Genomic DNA, 22,394 nt, shown 5'->3' with positions numbered 1-22,394 from the left:
CTTTCGACAAAATTCAACACCCATTTATGATAAAAACTCCAGAAAGCAGGCATAGAGGGAACCTACCTCAACATAATAAAGGCCATATATGACAAACCCACAGCCAACATCGTTCTCAATGATGAAAAACTGGAACCATCTCCTCTAAGATCAGGAACAAGACAAGGTTGCCCACCCTCACCACTGTTATTCAACATAGTTTTGGAAGTTTTAGCCACAGCAATGAGAGAAGAAAAAGAAATTAAAGGAATCCAGATCAGAAAAGAAGAAGTAACACTGTCACTGTTTGAGATGCCATGATACTAAACATGGAGAATCCTAAAGATGCTACCAGAAAACGACCAGAGCTAATCAGTGAATTTGGTAGAGTAGCAGGATACAAAATTAATGCAGAGATCTCTTGCATTCCTATACACTAATGATGAAAAATCTGAAAGAGAAATTAAGGAAACACTCCCATTTACCATTGCAACAAAAAGAATAAAATACCTAGGAGTAAACCTACCTAAGGAGACAAAAGACCTGTATGCAGAAAACTATAAGACACTGATGAAAGAAATTAAAGATGATACAAACAGATGGGGAGATATACCATGTTCTTGGATTGGAAGAATCAACATTGAGGAAATGACTAAACTACCCAAAGCAATCTACAAATTCAGTGCAATCCCTATCAAACTACCAATGGCATTTTTCACAGAACTAGAACAAAAGAATTTCACAATTTGTATGGAAACACAAAAGACCCCGAATAGCCAAAGCAATCTTGAGAAAGAAAAACAGAGCTGGAGGAATCAGGCTCCCTAACTTCAGACTGTACTACAAAGCTACAGTCATCAAGACAGTATGGCACTGGCACAAAAACAGAAATATAGGTCAATGGAACAGGATAGAAAGCCGAGAGATAAACCCATGCACATATGGTCACCTTATCTTTGATAAAGGAGGCAAGAGTATGCAATGGAGAAAAGATAGCCTCTTCAATAACTGGTGCATAGATGGACAGCTATATGTAAAAGAATGAAATTAGAACACTGCCTAACACCATACACAAAAGTAAACTCAAAATGGATTAAAGACCTAAATGTAAGGCCAGACACTATAAAACTCTTAGAGGAAAACATAGGCAGAACACTCTGTGACATAAATGACAGCAAGATCCTTTTTGACCCACCTCCTAGAGAAATGGAAATAAAAACTAAAATAAACAAATGGAACCTAATGAAACTTAAAAGCTTTTGCACAGCAAAGGAAACCATAAAGAAGACCAAAAGACAACCCTCAGAATGGGAGAAAATATTTGCAAATGAAGCAACTGACAAAGGATTAATCTCCAAAATTTACAAGCAGCTCATGCAGCTCAATATCAAAATAACAAACAGCCCAATCCAAAAATGGGCAGAAGACCTAAATAGACATTTCTTCAAAGAAGATATACAGATTGCCAACAAACACATGAAAGAATGCTCAACGTCATTAATCATTAGAGAAATGCAAATCAAAAGTACAATGAGATATCATCTCACACTGGTCAGAATGGCCATCATCAAAAAATCTACAAACAAGAAATGCTGGAGAGGGTGTGGAGAAAAGGGAACTCTCCTACACTGCCGGTGGGAATGTAAATTGATACAGCCACTATGGAGAATGGTATGAAGGTTGCTTAAAAAACTAAAAATAGAACTACCATATGACCCAGGAATCACACTACTGGGCATATACCCTGAGAAAACCATAATTCAAAAAGAGTCATGTACCACAGAGTTCACTGCAGCACTATTTACAATAGCCAGGACATGGAAGCAACCAAAGTGTCCATCAACAGATGAATGGATAAAGAAGATGTGGCACATATGTACAACGGAATATTAGTCAGCCGTAAAAAGAAACGAAATTGAGTTATTTGTAGTGAGGTGGATGGACCTAGAGTCTGTTATACAGAGTGAAGGAAGTCACAAAGAGAGGAACAAATACCGTATGCTAACACATATATATGGAATCTAAAAAAAAATGGTTCTGATGAACCGAGGGGCAGGACAGGAATAAAGACGCAGACGTGCAGAATGGACTTGAGGACACGGGGAGGGGGAAGGGTAAGCTGGGAGGAAGTGAGAGAGAGCATTGACATATATACATTACCAAATGTAAAATAGATAGCTAGTGGGAAGCAGCCGCATAGCACAGGGAGATCAGCTCGGTGCTTTGTGACCACCTAGTAGAGGGGTGAGATAGGGAGGGTGGGAGGGAGACGCAAGAGGGAGGGGATATGGGGATATATGTATGCATATAGCTGATTTACTTTGTTATACAGCAGAAACTAACATAACATTGTAAAGCAATTATACTCCAATAAAGATGTTAAAGAAAAGAATAAAATAAATGTTAGGAAGGAATGAATGAATGAATAAATAAATGAATAAATGGAAATCAGGAATCCCATTCCAATGTAAAAATAAATAACAAAAAATATTTTAGTAAAGCTTATCCATTCCTGCACCAAACCCCAAACTACATAATCAATAGCTGAGAAAATGCCAATTATCCAGGTCCATTTGAAATATTATTAATCTGAATCCTGAGCAGCCACTAATCAACAGGACAAATTGTGAAATCACTATTTATTTATTTGCCGGGAGGAAGCACTCCCCAACACATTTAATCAGATAGGAACAGCTCAATTTAGGGAGTGAATGGAACAAACGCAGACATTTTTTATAAAATACTAAGGATCCCAAAGAAAGCTCAGGAGAGGTTGCTGGCACCTAAATCGATTCCAAGATCAAATCGGCCCAAGCACCTTAATAAAGCCTGTCATTACACACTCAAACAATATAGACAAAATTATGCTTCAGGTCAAAAGAGGATCGCCTGCAGAAGTCAGGGAAGAATTTTCCCCTCGCCCTTTACTACTGTGCAACTGGCAAGATGCATCCCTGAGTTATTCATTCCCCCTCTCTCTCTCATACGGATAAAGATTAAGTATGTTCCTTGAATGACTGAGTGAGAAAGTGGAGCCTTATTAAAGACACTGGATTTTTTGGGTGCTCGTTTTAAGTCTTCATGTAGTCTCCTGACTGCCCAGCATGTCTGCCAGTGCTGTGAGGACACACCCCCACTGAATTATAAACACTTCGAATGAGATTTAATTGAACCACCCCCAACAAAGCTTGCTCTAACCTGGTGTAAGGATTGGAGTAACACATACAAAGTGCCCGGCACAGAGCCTGGCACACAGTAAGAGCTCTGCAGATGGTTGCTACTTCTTGTTGTTCTCTCAGTGTCCTTAGCACACAGAATGCAGGAAACATGCACCACATGGCACTTGCACCATCCCATGAAATCCTTCTATGTTGTTCCCCTCAGCTTCTCAAGAAACACTGCCTGGCAACAGTTTTGCATTCAAATGGGAGGACCCGAAGAGAAACTGCCATTAGGTTTCCTCATTTTATTTAACTAAACTGAAAATAAAACCAAAAACACCCTCCTGATACAGAGTTACTATATGTCAGGCACTGTTCCAAGCTTCCCATATTCAAATAACCCTCACAGCAATGCCATGGAAGTGGGGGCTTTTCTTAATGCCCATCTCATGGGAGAAAACTAAGGCACAGAAAGGTACCTGCAGTGAGGTCACAGAGCTAGTACATGGCAGAGGCAGGATTAGAAACCAGGCACCCGTGGGCTTCCCTGGTGGCGCAGTGGTTAAGAATCTGCCTGCCAGTGCAGGGGACACGGGTTCGAGCCCTGGTCCGGGAAGATCCCACATGCCGCGGAGCAACTAAGCCCGTGCGCCACAACTACTGAGCCTGCGCTCTAGAGCCTGTGAGCCACAACTACTGAGCCCTCATGCCACAATTACTGAAGCCTGCCCGCCTAGAGCCCGTGCTCCACAACAAGAGAAGCCACCGCAATGAGAAGCCCACGCACCACAACGAAGAGTAGCCCCCGCTCGCCACAACTAGAGAAAGCCCACGTGCAGCAACGAAGACCCAAAGCAGCCAAAAAATAAATAAATAAAATAAAATAAAATAAAAGGAAACCAGGCACCCAAATCATGAAAACAAAGGACGGATTGGCCTGGAAGGTGACTCAGTCTTCAAACTGTGTCTGTGAAATCCTCTTCCCCAGCTCACTTCCTCCAGGCAGATGTGTATTAAACATTGCTGCCTGCAAAGTTTGTTTAGATCTCATCATCTTAATATTACAGCCAAGTCTGGGATCCTGAGCCATGCGAAGCAACACAGGACAATCCTCCCCACACACTCAACGGCCTTCGAGCGCGGAAGGCCTCCATCCCCTACTCACTGGTCCCACCTTCCAGATCTTCCTAGGGAGCTAGCTCACTGTGGCCCTCAGTATTAGCTCAAGCAAAGGCCTCTGGACACCACAGAGCCCAGTTCAAATGGGGACCGTGAGCAGCAGCACAGATGGTAAAATTCGTCCAGTGTGCCCGTCCGGTCCCTCAGCTGCCAGGATGCCCAGGACGTGCAGGACAGCAACACAGCACCTGCGGGGCCGGGTCCCTACCAATACTCAGAAGCTGTTACACTCAAATTTCTCTTTTCTAGGCTGAACAGCCCCAATTTCTTTCAGCCTCTTCTTAGAGGCAATATTTCTCAGCCTTCAGTCATTTTCATTGCTCTCCCCTGGCCTCTCTCCAAGATCCTGTATCTTGTTTAAATAGTAAAGGCCAACAGTGAACATGATTTAAGAACAGTCATGCCTGGAAAAGTAACAAAGGCCCAACCAATATGGACTCCAGAAGGTAAACATTTCCTCAAAAAAAAAAAAAAAAAAAGTATTACAATATTAATAATGGAAGGCAGTAAGAATTAGGTTGACCAAATAAAATAATTTCTGTTGCTTGTCATATCATTTCCTCTAATTATGGTGGTGGTTTCTGGGAGACTTCTCTGTCCTGATAAGTCTTCTCAGAAATGGCCTTGCTAGCACTGACATATATACACTACCAAATGTAAAATAGATAGCTAGTGGGAAGCAGCTGCATAGCACAGGGAGATCAGCTCAGTGCTTTATGACCACCTAGAGCGGTGGGATAGGGAGGGTGGGAGGGAGACGCAAGAGGGAGGGGATATGGGGATATATGTATATGTATAGCTGATTCACTTTGTTATAAAGCAGAAACTAACACAACATTGTAAAGCAATTACACTCCAATAAAGATGTTAAAAAAAAAAAAAAAGACTTTGCTCCTCCTCAAAAAAGACCTAAGCTCTTCTTCTCAGTCTCAGCAATTCTTTCCCTTGATACAGAAATCCTATCATCTTGCGAGAAGGTCATTCGCCCCTTCTCTCAACACCAGCTTTTCCAGAAATAGCACTTCCTTTCCTGACTTCTTCAATTTCTCCTGCTTTTGGTAAGACATCCTCCTGCCTTGGCTGTACTGCCTGCCTCCCCTTTGAGGCCCAGGTAGGACACCATGAACGCGCAGAGCTGCCCAGGCCCCCACATGCAGGATGAAGCCCACCCTGCACTGCTGACTCCTTAGAGATTCAGGGGTGACACCGATCCAGTTCCACACAGCAAATCCCTCCACGGGGCTTGGGAGCAGGTGGGACGGGGCCCTGGACCTTCCACGGAGGAAGAATCACATCAAGGGCAAAACAACAACGGGGAGGAGGTGCCAAAGAAATGTGACCTCAAAACAAAGCAGCCCCTAGGACAGGGCCAAACACCTGGATGCTCGCTCGATAAACAAGCTGGTTTGGGGGCCATTTCAAACAACTTTAAAAATTCCTTAATATAACATAATAGGAGAAGGAAGGTGACTACTGAAAACCAGCAAAAATAAAGTCCATGTCCCACCCACACAGAACCAGCCTAGCTGTTGTGGGTGGATCAAGGATGCGCCTGCCCCGGACCTGCCGGCCTCACTCGGCCAGGCGAGAAGCACTGGGGGCTGGAGGGCAGCCACACAGCCTACCTGCCCACTCGCTCTGGTCCTTCTCGCCTCCACTCTCCTGGTCTTTAGCAAGCTCCTCGGGGTCAGCAGCCGCTTCCCTGGGCCCTTCAACATCTTCAATGGCTTCTTCTGAAAGAGAAGAAAAACAAAATGTCAAGGATTAAAAGTAGACAGAAGATGAAGGACTCTTGCCTCCTACTGCAAAGAAGTGCCAACCACAAAACACAGGCAGCCAATGACTGTCCCGCCTCCCCTCCCAGTGGCCCCTGAGAGGCCGACCGCACTACGGACAATGCGAGGTCTGGGTAAGCGGCGGGGGCTTTCCTTCCCCACTCGTTGGCGTGAGACCACAACTTGCTCTAGACGTGCGGAAACTTGGTATTTCCAGATGGGTTCTGAATGCCTCATTTGAGCTTTTCTCATTGAAAAGCCAATCCTGTTGAGGAAATAACTCCATCTGATTATCTGAAATCGCATGCAAGTCTTTTACACTTGCAAACGCAAAAAAGGAGCCACAGGTTTGCTTCTTGCCTAGCTCCTACCACACTGCGAACTGGCATTGAACTAGACTAGACCCAATCTTTGATCCCTCATAAGGCCTCTCGGTGCCTGTGCACCTGCCAGACCGTGGTGGGACGTTTTTACAGTCATTCATATTCTGAAGAGTCACAGAATATCAGCGATATGATTTCATCAATGTGAAGAGGTCTAGAAAACAAACATCTGTGGGCACGCCAGGCATCAGTGGCGAGAAGCTAGAGTTGTAGAGAAAGAGAAAAAGTTTACATCAGAATCGTACTCTTCCCATTCTTTACCCACCACTGGCTTAAAACGAACCAAGGAAATTCTCTCCAGCTCAACACACAATGCTTTAGTGAAGGGAGAAGAATGGTCATTTCCAACATTAGGTTACTCGTGAAGTAAAATGTCACTTACTTGCTGGAGTGGGAACGAAGAGGATATGATTCTCTGGATGCTGAGGGAAAGGAAGTGAGACATTTCTCCCTTGATCTCCTGGCCCTCGGGATCATTATCTAAAACATTCATTAAGAATGGGCTGGGCTTCCCTGGTGGCCCAGTGGTTGAGAATCTGCCTGCCAATGCAGGGGACACAGGTTCGAGCCCTGGTCTGGGAAGATCCCACATGCCGCGGAGCAACTGGGCCCGTGAGCCACAACTACTGAGCCTGCGTGTCTGGAGCCTGTGCTCCGCAACAAGAGAGGCCGCGATAGTGAGAGGCCCGCACACCGGGATGAAGAGTGGCCACCGCTCGCCGCAACCAGAGAAAGCCCTCGCACAGAAACGAAGACACGACACACCCAAAAAAATAAATAAATAAAAAATTTTTAAAAAGTTTAAAAAAAAAAAAAGAAAGGGCTAAATGAATGAATAAGGCAGGCAAACCAAGGTGGGTTGATGATTAAATTAGGAGACTTTGAAGAGCACACCTTCCTGAGTGCGGAGACACTGAAACCCAGCCACCCACGTCTGTCACCCGAGGCCAGCGCTAGACCAGATCCACGGGACCAGAGGTGACGGTCCAATCTAGGTCCATGAACTTGGAGTTATTCCAACATCACCCTAGGTCCCTCTAGCCCCAACTCTACTTTTCAACATTTCAAGGTGTAGTACCCTCTGACCCTCCAGAAAATAGCTTCTAAATTTCATCTCACAAAGGAAGTAAAAAGAGTTCAAAGTAAATTGACCTCAGAGGGTATATAAAACACTTGAGGAAGAAAGTATCTATTTAGACCCAAATTTTCCTAACTCTTCCCAAAAAGACACTGGAAGACCAAGAGCTGGAAAATGGAACTAGGGATTAGGGAACATGTCTTCATTACCACCAAGAGGGGATGTATGAGGCACTCATGGGGAACATGGGTGAGAGGAGATACTGCTTATTTTCCTCTCCGACTAAGAGGCTTGCACAAATAATTTCTATGTTGCCTTTCTGTCTCACTGCACAGTCAAGTTAACATCAAGTCTCCCCAAGCCCACCCCTAGTTCAAACAGAGAAAAATCAGGCAACCTGGTTTGAAGTCAGTCAGATATACAGCACCATATTAACACGGTACATCCTTCAGTGGAGAAAAAAATATATACGAAGTGTTAGTTGAGCTATAATAAGCAAGTTACACAATGTGCTATATGTACCATCTTAATTATGTTCAGGCAGGATGTTCAATGCACATTTTTAGGCTTTTGTTAAAACTATTCAACACTGTAATTACAAAATCCATCTTTGAAAGGTTATACCAGCATTCAGTCAATCAATATCAAGTTGAGTCTACCCAAAGTAGCTAGCTCTCTTAAAACATACTCAACTGCCCCAATATATCCTACGATACAAAATATCTGTATTGTATCCATACATTAATCAAATGTGATTATACAAAGAGATGATTCAATAGGCCCTCCTCTCCAGGACACACACACATTATCACCCTAGATGGAGAGTCTGACACCTACAAAATAGGGAACACCCTGATGTGATGAACAGTGTCTGAGGGCGCTGCTCTGCAGAGGAGGGAAAAAACTTACCCACTGGGAGGCTAGCTCCAAGGCCAGTGCCTCTCTCCTGTGTATTATGTGGCTGCAGCCACCCAAGCAGAGAGTTAAGAACTCATGGTCATTCTGGCACTGACCTCAGTTCTTTGAACCTTCCTGAACAAATCTACCCAGAGACAGAGACTGAAAAATAAGCACATCATTCATGCAATGAGCAAGGAAACCGCATGGCCCTTTGTGACTATTCCCAGAGCCCTCGTTCTATGAGCCTAGTTGGGTCTTTGCTTTCTTCCCTCCCTGCCCTGCTGTAAGCAGAAAAGTGAAGGCAGCTGAGCTCCAGTGAGAGGGCAGATGATAGAGGTTAACTCAGGAACTTCTTTTGCTTCTTTTTCTCCTTTTTTTCTTAAAGATTTAAAAACCAAGTCCTCTTCTCTTTAAGTTTTTAGATTTAATATTATCATTTCTGATATATTAAACACCAAAAAGCTGTTATATGCTTGGTGGAAGAAGAAATGATTAAGAAACTCCTGGACAAGCCAGCTTCCTTTACAAGCAGATCAGTATCCTCACCCCCAGCTAGAAAACTAGGTCCCATTCAGCCAAGCAGGTGCTCCCCTGCAGTTCCACATGTGACCTACAGGTGTCGCCCTCTGCATGGCGAGGCCTGGAAGGGCAGCTAGCTGCAGGAGGCAGACACCGTCTGGGCCGCCTAACCTGAGCATGTGGAAATAATACACGTCTTCAAGTGAACTGTCTGGTCCTGGGGAAATAAAATAGGACATTCATAAGCAGTTACACCATCTGTCTTGATACCATCATCATCAACAGCAAGAAGAAAAAACAGCTCTTTAAAATGCATGAAAGCCCAGGCTGACAGTAACCAGAAAACTGTGAGCTCTGAATACCAATAAAGGTAGAGATACGATTCAGAAACAGAGGTATAAACTATGAATTCGCCTGGACAGCTTGGGCCCACAGTGCTCGGTAGGTGGGGTATGTTTTATTGGTCCCCAAAGCCTCCAGCAACCTCACTAAGACCAGTGCCTTGGGCACCCATGGGCAGGGCCTGAGTCTCCCCACGCCAGAACACGTGGGAACCAGGGGCAGGATGACATCCAGCTCTGAAACACTCTGAGCTCCCGCGGCTGGTTAGGTGGCCCACGTTCCCTTTAGGAACGTAGATTTGATACCCACTCGCTCGTAGAGCACAGAGCAGAGGGGAGGCTTTTTCCCTGCCAACCACAGAATGCATTTTCTCCCCCGTGAAGTCAGTGGCAACTGGCTGGGGTCATTACAGAAGTCTGGGGTTTTTTCCCCTATAATATCAGCTACTGACAGATGGTGGGAACAAGTGAAGACCTGACGGACGACAATCCGGTTTTATCTGGAAAATCCTGTCTTTCCCTCAGAAGACAAAGTTACTTTCCTTCCCCAAGACAGACAACAGCCACTGTGCCATTTTTAAGGCCAAAAAAAAAAAATCAAAACTCTCTTCTCCCCAAAGAATTGAACACTATTTCAGAACCCAACCGGAACACACCAGGAATGCTTTCTCAGGGGCGCAGCCAGGGCCAGGGTGAGGAGGTCATTTCGGATCCCCACGCCCGGCTGGGTCTAGCAGGAAGCAGCAGACCCCGCTCCGACCGAAGGTCTGTTCTTCAGGACACTCCAGACGAGGCGCCTCAAACCACCTCCACCACAGACGCCTGCTTCGTGGCTAAACCCCACAGTAGCCCTCAAACTCGGGCAGCCCTCCTGTTGGGCTATATTTTCATGTTAAAGGGTTAGGGAAATAGAAGCACATCTTGAATAATTGTGAAGTCTGGTGTCCCTTCTGCCTTCAACTTCCATGTAAAAGACCGGCTGAAGGCCTTTAAGAAATCTATTTCCATCACCACCTCTTTTTTACAACTGCTTCTCCCGTACAGTGCTCACTAGCACTCACTCATGTCTCCTGGTTAAGGGCAGAGCCCTCAGGTGTAAGAATTTCAGCAGACAATACAATTCTAAAAGGGAAGGGTGCCTAGGACAGCTTAGGTTTTGGGGGTGATGATACCACAGCTACAGAAAATTTCCCTTCAGTCAAGGTGGTTTTGCTTACCCCAAATGCAAACTGTTTTCTTCACATACCTTACACTTATCACGTTGGTGAAGGCGACTGCATGACTTCCCAATCTGTGGTGACGTCTGCTCCCGAAGGAGGTGTGTGTGCCAACTGGCAACCCCACGGGGATTTGCAACGATTTTATGAACAACCTGGAAATTGGTCTGTGGAAGGAGCACGAGGCAGAAGCAAAAACAGAGGTGGCATCAGCACAAAGTCAGCACCCGCCACCACCGCGCACACTCCGAGTGTGGCACCCAGGAAAAAAAGCACCAGTTGCTAAAAATGGATACTGTTCACCAAATAACTAGGGCTGAGGTCCGTGTCCGCTGGGCGTATTTTACAAGTCACTTAACAGACGCGAAGGAAGGGGAGTCCATCAATGACTGAGATTAGTCCTAACTGTTCCTAACTCTTAACAGGATAATGTGGACTAAGTCAAACCTCCCCCCAAACCTGACAAAGCCCCCCACTGGGCTTCCATGATAGAAATTTGGAAATTCTTCTAAGAACCAGGGTGTCCGTACCCAGGGCTCAGGCGACCGCGTTACTTAAATAATACGCTGGTCTGGGATCCCTGAAGAATGAAATTGTTCTTTCCCTTTTCTTTGCGGGGAGCAACGTTTGAGGGCGGGGGGCGGTAAACTAAAGTGCGTTTGCCTGTTGGCAGGCTCAAGAGCTGACAAACATTAGCTGTCATGAACCACAATCAAATCAGGTTTGAAATATTTAGCAGTGGCTTGGAAAATGCGGCAGTGCAGCTCTGACAGGCGAGATGTGCACAGACACCCACTTTCCATTATAATGGAAATATCAGGCCTGTTCTGAATATGTATAACCCAGAAAAATGTATTGATTTTTCATTCGGCATTAAAAAAAATGAAATAGCCTGCAGCTGTCAAAAGCCTTTTGTTAAAAGCTCATCTTTCCTGGAATGAGGTTTACCAGAAACAAGTTTTAATTGTGTATCGGACCTCTTCTTTGAAAAACAAAATAACCAATCTGCTTACTTTGAAGATAGGGTTAAAGCTCTTCCTTTCCCCATTTTCAACCTAATTAACCAAGGACAACCGCCGAAGTGGGCGGGAAAGGCCCGGCACACTCTGACCAGCAGGAGGGACACGAGGGTGGCGGCTACTTTTGCTGGAGCCTCCATGGTGGTGGCGGAGGGATTCCACGACCGTGTCTTGTCCCCTTGTTCCTGTAACTAGAGACTCACTGTAGGACACCTTGGCCTACATCGGCGGTCCTCTTGCAGCACTGACCGTAACAACTGGAGAAGGAAGGCCGAGCTGTCCAGCTTGCCCAACCCTCTCGGCCTCTTGTTATCCACAGGAAACCTCTAATGGCCGGACGGACGTATTCTACAAAGTATGTACGCTTTACTTTGCAAATAGAGGTCAAATCAAATCCTACAATATGAAAGATGACAGCTAAGGTCTAGATCACTTATCTCGAATAAGATCCAGTGCATTAAAATTCTGCTACAAGAGTAACTTGTAACAGGATGTGATCTGCCATGGTGACAGAAGACAGCTCTGCTGCCCCCAGCTCGTCACCCTAGCTCTCCTTCCCTCTCCAGGCTGCAGAGGGAGAGGTGAATGGCCGCTAAGTGTGCTGGTCTCCCTCGTGACACTTTGGCAAGTGTGGTCTCACCGGATGGTGACCGCAGGTCCTATCAGTAGGTGACACTCCATGTGCTCTGGGCTATACCGCAAACACACAGTGACTCCCAGACTCAGGACGCAATCATCTACTCCGCAACATTCCCAAACATGCTTTCCAAATGTTAATGCCGTGGTTTTGCTCCACGGTGTCTTTCCAGCCCCGATGACGTGGCTGGAAACTGCCTGAGAGGTAGCTTCGAGCCATTAGGTTTTCTGAGTGACACTACCACAGCCCCAGAAATTCTCCCTTAAATCAAGGTACTTTTTGCCTACCACAAATGCAAACTGTTCTTTTAACACATCAGTCCTTAGACTTAGCATCTTGGTGGAGGTGACTGCATGTTCTCACCATGCACATAAAATAGGGAACTTATACACCTCCCCGGGAGTCCTTTACGGGTAATCCTCTGAAGATTATTTTTAATTGCTGGCAAACACTGTCCATTCCTTTTCCTACCTCTTAACAGGGTATAGATTAATTGAAGAAAAAGTCAAATCACAAGATGAAGGGCCCAGGATCCGAGTCAACACTGGTGAGCGGAACACTATGACTAACACAGTCCAGGCAGGAATCCTTGCAGGGGTGAAGGATGAGGGTAGGAAGGCGGAGCAGGCAGGGGCTCCAAGGCTGGGGCACTGCTTTATGCATCAGAAGTGTAATACTTTCCCACCTTCTCAGGATAAGATGCCATTTCTTCCCCAGCAGACATGAGAACTCCAGTGCACTAACAGAGTCCAAGGCATTCGGTGAACAGTATGCTCTCCAGGTGGACGACAGGCACTCTGACCTCCTGCACTCCCGCCTGCCCGGCCCCTCCAAACCCTCCCACAGGTCTGGGGCACAGAGCACGGGACAGGCAGAGGTGGGTCTCCCCCTCCAGGTCGCCCTTGTCTTCAGCGTTTCCCACTTCCTCACCCGTCTAAGCTCTCCACCAGGCCAGGCCATCTTGCTGGGGACTCTTCTCCACCAGCTGGAGTGAAGGGTCAGGGGTCAGCCTGGTAGCCCCACAGGGATCTCCCCACCCCAGGGGATTTTTTTTTTGTTTTAAGTGTGACCAAAGTGCTAACCAGCTGTTTTAAACACAACTGCCCTCTCGAAGATGTCATGTATAAAGAATTTCAGTCCTCTGAGAGGCAAGAGGATGTGAGCGGGAGAGGAACAGGGGACTTGGAAAAGATCAGACCCACTCCCACCCTCCAGTGACATGTTCTTTTTTCATGTGGATCCCTTCAGTGACCATTTTACCACAAGAATTCTTTGCACCACTAGGTGTTCATTTACCGAATATACCTGGGGCCGCCGTGCCTGCAGTTTCTGGACAGAGCGTGCGAGGCGGTGGAGGGCCGCCAGCCTCGCTGGCACGGGGCCGAGGTGAAGCCTCTGCAGGCACACCGGGCAAAGCCAGGAAAGCCGGGGCGGTGCGGGGGTGGGGAAGCGGGCCCTCGCACCCGCCCTGCCCCTCTCTCCCGCCCCCATCCCACTGCCCCTGGCTTTGGCGCCAGGCTAAAAGAATCAACACTCTGAAGGCAAGGCCGAGTATTATTAAAATGACTAATTGGGGAATAGAGACCATTTACGCTTTTGTATATTTGAAGATCTTGGCCACTGTTGATAGAAACAAGAAAAATGGGGCTTGTGCAGCCTGAGGGGGCCTGGGAAGCTGCAGCCGGTGTGCGCAGCCCTGCGGGAGAAAGAGAGGACCAGGAGGCACGCCTGGGAGAGCCTCTGCATCTGCCTGCTGCTCGGCCCCACCTCTAACGTGAGCGTGGGCACGAGAGAGCGCTTTATGGGTCCACAGCGGCCACGGCCCGCCTAGGCCTCCGGGAGAAAACCGCCCCACTCTGAGCTGTCCTCCCGTGTGCCGTTTCTCCTCTTCCGGGCAAAGCCACTGGGTCATTTGAACAGCTTGTCAAAACCGTGCTAGAATTAAGGGGGTGGGTGGGGTCACAAGAGGAGAAAAAGGGAGGAAACACCTAGAGCCGGTATTGCAACCGGTTCCATTTATCTGTGTTCTCAGCAAAAGCACCTGGGTTGCCCCCTGCAGAAGTGCAGAAAGGATGAAAGCCAATGTGCGGTGACAAAGCACAACGGAACGAAATATGTCGCTGACTCGCCTGGTGGCTATTCCCGGGAAGATTTTTTTTTTTTTTTTTAAATAACTGAAAGATGTGAGTTCCAGTTTGTAAAATACAAACCCAAGCCCTGAAATGGTTTCAGAATCCACACTAAACCAGAAATCCAGCTATGTCCCAGGAATCTGAAGAACACCGGGTTCAGCGGGGATTAATTCCCTTGGATTTCTACAAAGCCGTGATTGCTGCTGCTACTTCCACACATGAAATGTAAAAAAGGCAAATTCCCCGAGCATGTTTGTAGCGGAGCGTGATGTGATTGTGTTGTCATTTATGGGAAATAATCGCAGGCCCATCTCTCCCCTTCCCCCCCATTTTCCAGTCCAAATAACCATGAAAAATTACACTTCAATGTCAGGGTGACGACAAAGGAGGTGCGCTCTCTGGGAGCTCAGCGGATTTGCAGGGGTTTTTCCTTTCTTTGGACAAAAACTACCTTCAATTGTACTTCATTTAAAACGTGATCTAACAAATGCATTTTGACAAGTCTTTTTCTCTTTTTCTCCTTTCTTTCAAACAGTATTTTGCACAGTTTAACCTCACACCAAACTGGAATGTTCTGGAAAGAAGACGCGAGCAAAATAGAAGGTCCTTGAAACCAAGAAGAGTGGCTCCCCACTCCCCCATCTGTTAAAAACAAAGTCATGGAGAAAAGTACTGATTCTAACTCGGCGTGCTACTGAGAAAGAGAGGCGGAGTGCAGAAAGTAAATGGTAACGTCTTAACAGCAGAATATCTGATGGGCAAAGGCGAGAAAAGCCAGGGTGAGCGAAGGAGGAGGGTCTCGATGGAGGAAGAATGGCCTCATAAGCCTGCTCATCAGAATAAACCATTTTGTGGATTTGAAAGCATCATCTAAGGTGTCTGAATGTATAGTCAGAACTGGGGGGTCATGACCACATGGGGGTGACGAAGGGAAGCCTCTCTGGTGGGGTACCACTTCCCCCCTCATCCCCCCTCCTCTACAGACAGGGACGTTTTTCAACCAACAGATCTGCCTGAAAGCTTTTTAACATTCCAGGTGTGAGGACTGAGCAGTCCCTACAAGCAACCATCTTTCAATAACACCCGGTTTGAAATAAACACTGCCAGGCCTCCATGGTTAGAGGGGAGAAGACAAGAGACATAAACACACATGAGTGATAGAAAAAGTGTAAATTAAAAAAATTAACAGTTTCCATTAAAGAAGGCTGGTATCACCTTCTGAGTCAAAACTGACTGGGCTTGTCAGAGATCTTATGCTTAGTGCAAAACAAAACAAAACAAAACCTATGAGGTGTTTCCTAATTTATTTATTTTTACTTGGAAAATGTTGGAAATACATAGATGAAAAAAAAAAGTCAAGGCAGGCCTATAAGTGTACTTAAGCATCTATACACAAATGAAGGTGTATGGGAAATGAACAGGATGTACCAGAAGTGATATTAGATGATGGTGATTAGAACCTAATGGGTATAAGTGAAACCTTGTGGGACGGCTCTGGTAACGGGAACGCCAATGCTGATGGACGCAATCTATACGGGAATGATAGCAAGGAGGGGGGTAGGGGGTGGCCGTGCAGACCCGAGGTGTTACAATGCGGGGGAGACACGATATGACAGTGCCGAAGGGAAAGATGGAATATTTGGGGACAGGACATGCAAAAAAGCAAACTGAAAGAGAAACAGGTAAACATTTTGTAACAGGTAAACATTTCACCAAATGAATAGCACTCAACGGAGAAAGATAAAACCACGACACCAGGGGTTTGAGTCACATGACACACAAATGTGGGACTCGAGTTTCCAGCCCCTTTGTGGCCTCACTGAAGCCCACACCGTCCAAAGGGTCTCTAGCCTATTAAGAAAAGAGCTTTGCCCTGTGAAGCACAGGATGCATGCAGAAATATTAGTCTACTCCCATCCATGGACCGCAGTGTGACGGGCTGACTGTCAATGAGCTTCATTCTGCATGATCATAGGCCAGTTATATGCGCAGCTGGTAAAACCAGCTGATTCATAAAAACAAAGCACAAACAAAGGCTTACACTTTCCAAACCAAATCTGGGAAACAGACATCAGGCTGACTTCAGGCAATGCTGTACCCAGAAAAGCACTGGCTAACCCTGCCCTCCCTTGGCCAGACCCAAGCTACACAAAGGTCACCGCAAACGTTAACAGCATCACACATCCCAGAATGCAGCGCTAGAAACGCACATGAACCTGGTGGTGGCCCAGAACAGTATTACACCTCCAAGCACGCTGGGGAGTCCTCAGGTGACTACCACGTGTTCACCACCTGGTACAAGCAGCAAAGAACCTGCCTCTGACTCAAGCTTTTACGGTCACACCCAAGACACTGAAGGATGCATCTTCACGTGGAGAGTCAAAAACTTGGCCAGTGCCCAAAACCATCAAGTCCCCAAATCGGCTTTAGTCTGAAACAACCGGGCAGCAGAAGCAACATGTTTTAGTTGACATTTCCTAGGAAATTGCAAAGAAAGTGAAGCAGGAAGCTGAGGTAAAGAGAAAATCCAAAGGCTCATGTTCAAGAGCTTTCCCGCATTAATGGGAGAAAAAGCAGATGGAACTGCTAAATTGTGGTCATTTTTAACATGCACCTTGTATAGCTCTTTTGTGCCCAAAGGGAGAAAGAAAATTCTTGGATGTTCTTCCTCCTTTTTAGAAACTTCCAAAGTTATGCCAATGGTTGAATATAAAGACTATATTTTAAACATTTGGATCCTGTACAATGAAATGGTCCTTTTCTACGGTTTAACAAAATGATGCCACCCCTCCCCGCCACCACACCTGCCCTCTCACAATGATTTTAGCTACAGCAGCCCATCCTCAAATCTGCCAGAGCTACTAACTGTATTTTAGTCTCAGCCTTAAGACCCTGTAAGCATCTATTCAGCTTTTCCTCCCATAAGGTGTTTCTTAGACCTAAGAACAGGCTGGTATCCTTTGAAAAGCAAAGCATCCATTACACACCCCCAAGTTTATCCTGCAATACATCTCAAGGCAAAAAAAACCAAACAAACAAACAAAAAAACCACACAGTCACAATCATCAAGGCAAACAAAGAACTTAAATTCTAGACTCACACCCATTCTCTTTAATGGTGGGAACATTTGTAAACAACTAAAACATGAAACCAAAGAGAAAGAAAATGTTGCCATGAAATGAGAAAGTCATCAAGGATCTGGGCAGAAAGCGCGATTCTGAGACAAAGAGTTGGTTCTTGGGACAGGTAGGAATAAGGGAGATATACAAGTCTGTAGCCCACATTTACATTTTAAAGAAACAACTTTGGAGGTTTAAGTTCTTCTGTGTGCACACTGCAACTGAGGAGAAAGTACCAGAAACCTCTCACAGGGAAATCCTTAAGTTAGAATCCTCCTCAAACTTTCAAAAGTGGACAATTTTTTCTAAGTGAATATGGACCCTAAGTAGAGCAAATAAGGAAAGGAACCCTCACCAAGCAAAATTTTTTGCTTCATTTTGTAAGGCCAATATTTACAGCAAGAAAAGCAGTCAAATAAGCCAAAGGTGTGAATGAAAAGTAGCCAAAATGCAATGCAATATTAAAGATTAGATCATCCAACGATTAGGAAGAAAAAGTGAATGATTCCTCACTTATGGAGCAACATCTTTAAACATAAAAAGGAGGAAGAGGGCTTCCCTGGTGGTGCAGTGGTTAAGAATCCGCCTGCCAATGCAGGGGATACGGGTTCGAGCCCTGGTCTGGGAAGAAGCCCTCAGACTGCGTAACAACTAAGCCCATGTGCCACAACTACTGAGCCTGCACTCTAGAACCCGCGAGCCACAACTACTGAGCCCACACGCCACAACTACTGAAGCCTGCACGCCTAGAGCCCGTGCTCCGCAACAAGAGAAGCCACCACAATGAGAAGCCCGCACACCACAATGAAGAGTAGCCCCTGCTCGCCGCAACTACAGAAAGCCCATGTGTAGCAACGAAGACCCAACACAGCCAAAAATAAATAAAATAAATAAATTTTTTTTAAAAAGGAGGAAGAGAAGGAGGAATAAAGAGGAGGATTTAGACAGTAACCAATGAGATACTTACCAAAAAAAAAAAAAAAAAAAGTAGGTAAGAGTGTATCTTAAATACATATTATGGCAGAAAAAATTCAATTTTTGAAAAGAGTTAGTCTATGAACTGACTCAATTACTAAAAAACTTTGGTGACAGGTTGGAAAGAACAGGAATTGTTCTAGGAGAAACGAAATGACAGAAACTGGGCCTTAAAGAAAACGAAGTTGAAGAACGGAGACAAAAATGGGTCAATGGACTAAAAAATCGAGGTGTATAAAATTTAGCTTGATACAATTAAGGTAGTGAAATCAAAAATTTGTGTGCTTTAGAAATTCTAAAATGATATAAATGTAAATATATAAAATATAAAATAGGTAGGGTAGTCCAGACAAGGAGAAGGCATGAAAGCATGAACACGAGTAAAACAGATTTAGGAAAGAGAAATAATGGCTGTTTGCAGCAACCTGGTCATCAGAGGGATCTGCCTTTATTTTGAGAGATTTGGCGGAGCCGAAGCACCTCAATTCTACAAACTAGGAGACCAGAGCCTGGAGAAGGGAAGGGCTCCAAGACCACACAGTGAGATAGCCCAAAGGAGGGTCTCCAAAGGCGGCCAAGGGGCACCAGCCATGGATGGAACAAGCGGTCATGGTGACACTCACGCAGCCAGACAAACACTGAAAGGTGAGGCCCGGCACCCTGCTCCCTGGACGCTGGCTCCTCGGGAATCTTCCTCAATTAAAGCTGTGATATTGAGGCAAATGGATTCTAATAGTGGTACCACAGTTGTTCAAAGCAACTTCTAGTTTTGCTTTATATTTTGAGATAAAAGGCACAGCATGGATAAAAATGGCCTCACCCAAGCCAAAACGAACCAAAAACCAGCCCCTAAGAACACAGATATGCATGCTTCTAAGCAAATAGTACCCTGTTAACTTCCTGCCAGTGGCAACGTGGTACCCAAAGGAAAACCATCACGTTAAAGACAGGACAAGTCTGCCTCTCTCCCTCTCCCTCCCATTCTCTCCCTCTCTCTCTCTTCCCCCCACCTCCACACTCTTTCTGGAAGAGGGGGATCCCAGAAGTACTGCCCCCAAATGGCTTGGGGTGGTGCCCATTAGAGATACTCTGGATCCAGGGTGAGGTCCAAGGGGCTGCTGCAGCCCTGAATCCCTGCCACAGAGAACTAGCAAAAGCCAAGTAATTGCTTTTTCCCCTTCCATTAATAAGCTTTTCAGCAGAGGAAGAATTCAGCTTCCTGTAGTCAACAGACCCTTTTTTCCCTGCCTCTCCTCACTCCAAATAATCTAAAGTGACTGCAATTTCAGTCCCAGCTCTCCAGCATTCAGCTCCACCGGCTGAGGTCAGAGGGTGTCAAGTGAGGGCTCTCCATTTCTCTCTGCTCTGCCTTCACGCCACCCGTGCTTCTTTGTAACTGAGGCAACCTGCCACCCCGGGCCAGGCATTATGCGAATCGCCAGCCCACCGCACACACTGACTTCAGTCAGGATTCCAGGAAATGTCTTTTAAGGCCCAGAAAACACTGGAGGAGAAGAAAAAAATCTCTTTGCTGTAAACAACTGATTAGTAATGACCAGCTTCAGATGCTCTGGTGACCTGAGCCACTAATTTCCTGGTATTGAGAAAATGCATTACAGTAGGACTTTTTGCGTGTGTGTGTGTGTGTGTGTGTGTGTGTGTGTGTGGTGGTTAAAATCATGTGGCTGGTTATGTGGTTTTCAGTTTAGTTTTATGCAAATGGCTTTGGTTCCTAAACTCTTTCTTAAGATCGTGCTATGTATTCGTGGAGCTGGTATCTTCAAGCCTGGTCTCGTGGAGAATCAGCTGCCGGTGGAAAACGGCTCCACCCCCTCCTCTGCCTCATTTCCCAGATGAATGAAATGCGATTTCAATTAAGAAGGGCAGCACCAGAGCTCCCCCTTCTCCATCTTCATGGAGATCTAAGCACAGGGCGCAGACAGGACTGAAGGTGAACAAACAAACAGACGAAAGGAGATGGATTGAACAAGAGAAAGAACAGGTGTGCGAACAGGTGCACCACCCCCAGCCCCCAGCAGGTTCCCGTCCCTCAGGGGGATGAAAAGACTGCGCTGCGGAATGCAAGCGGCTCCAAGCAGGGGAAACAGAGGCAGGTCTGGAAGGATGCTGCTCACGGGGCCCGCAGCCAGTGCCCAGGAGGTTCTGGAAGGGAAGGAAGGCAGGGGAGGTGCACCCCGGGAAGAACACGAACACCTGGCCACCCACCCGCATGCACACACACACACGTGGACACTCACTTCTGGCTGCAGCCAGGCCTGTGATGGGAATTTATTTCCCTCAATTACGTGCTCTTGTCCCCAGTCTCAGTTCATCAGCACAGTGCAGCCAAGCCAATGAAAGGCTACCCGTAATGAAGCAATCACATGCGCGGGGACGGCCCGGCACCTGCCCGCTGGGCTGGCGGGGCTGCAGCCACACCCGGCCCAGAATCGAGCTGACAGGGGCTCTCCAGCCTCCCGCGACCCTCCACCCCACCCCCACCTCCGTGAGCTCCCACATTCCACGTCAGGTCACCCTCATCCTGCCCCAGGAGCTTTCGGCCTGTGTGACATTTTCTTTGACATAATCACAAGTGCCCTGATTGGGAAGAGAAGAAGGAAGGGACCAGCAAAGTGGGACTGATCACAAAAATGCTGGCTACCTTCCTCTTCTCCTGCCTGGGTAAAATCCTTCACTGCAAAGAACCTTATCGTGAAAACCAACAACAGGCTCCTTGAAAGCCTCCATTTGCTTAAGTCATTATTATCTAATAATAATCATAATGGTAGTAGTACAGTCATCACTCAAGTGAAGCAGACACTATTATTACTCTCATGTCACAGATGAGGAAACGGAGGCTCAGAGAGGTTAAAGTACTGGCAGAGGCCACAGAGCTGATGCCAAGGCCCGTGCTCTTAACTGGCTCCCTTTAGAGCTGCCGTCGTGGGCGCCCCTGGAGAAGCTACACTTCTGCTTGTGCCGTCCGTGCACTCACCCGCCCGTCGCACGTCCACGGAGCACCTATTCTGGGCACGGAATACAGCTGTGAACAGGACAGGAGGAGCCCCTGCTCTCCAGGAGCAGGGGGAGGAAAAAGGTGGGGGGCAAGATAGACAAAAAGCAGCGAGACAAGTGGACATATTATGAGACGCTGATGAGGGAGGAGAAGAAAGCAGGGACAGGGGACAAAAGGAATCCCAGGGGTTATTTCATAGAGGAAGTTCAGAGAGGGAGACACTCAAACCCAGACCTGGAAGAAGTGAGGGTGTGAGCACAAGAGGCCTTCCAGGCTACGAGGAACAGCGAGTGCAGGGGCCCAAGGAGGGGGGCGGGCTGGGCTGCCGGAAGAATAGCAAGCGCAGAGGGGGGAGGGGCTCAGAGATGAGCTCAGCTGGGTCTTGGGGGCAAGTTCCTGCAGGCCTTGTCTGCCATCCTTGGGCCAGAGGCACTGCTAACATGTAGGTACTTGTGTGAAAATCGGAACAAGGGCTCCCCTTCCTCACCCCTCCCTCTGGGCAGATATAGCCCCGGACTTGCCGCCCTGTTTGTTAGGTCAGATCTGGGGTGGCCTGGGTCCTCGCTCAACCCCTTCAGCAGAGCAGGGGGCTGTGCATGTGGGGACAACCTACACAGCTTGCGCAGTTGCCCTGGGAGCGCTTCCCAGGGGAAAGGCTACCGTATTTCTCTAAGTATGTGTACATGTAATACATAAACGCAGAGACAGATAAAATCTCCTTGAGCCTTTCCCTTTCCTGGGGGGTGGGGAGGAGCCGACCCTGAGGTGACGAAATGCCAAGAGGAGAAAGGGAACATGGGCCATCCTTTGATGCGGCAGCACGCAGACAGGCTTGACGGCCATACGCCAGAAGTACCCACCAGACCACCATGGTCCAAAGCACCTCCCTGTGAAGCTGAAGGGACAGCGCCAGGACGGGGTGAAGGACTCACGGCGCCGAAGGGCTGCAGCTCCAACCTAGAAA

General features: G+C 46.8%; 1 protein-coding gene across 2 annotated transcripts in view; it reads right to left on the bottom strand.

The window, feature by feature from the left end:
• ZFHX3 (zinc finger homeobox 3) overlaps nt 1–22,394 on the bottom strand; it is a 252,681-nt gene that overhangs the window by 43,353 nt on the left and 186,934 nt on the right. For both annotated transcript variants that reach the window (XM_036833736.1, XM_036833735.1), the window contains exon 5: nt 5,945–6,052. In XM_036833736.1, the coding sequence (XP_036689631.1) occupies nt 5,945–6,052 (108 nt within the window). The remainder of the gene's footprint in view (nt 1–5,944; nt 6,053–22,394) is intronic.

This window comes from Balaenoptera musculus, chromosome 19, assembly GCF_009873245.2.
Source record: "Balaenoptera musculus isolate JJ_BM4_2016_0621 chromosome 19, mBalMus1.pri.v3, whole genome shotgun sequence".
NCBI lineage: Eukaryota > Metazoa > Chordata > Mammalia > Artiodactyla > Balaenopteridae > Balaenoptera > Balaenoptera musculus.
The sequence above is the reverse complement of the archived record's forward strand: the minus strand, read 5'-3'. Positions and strand labels throughout refer to the sequence as shown.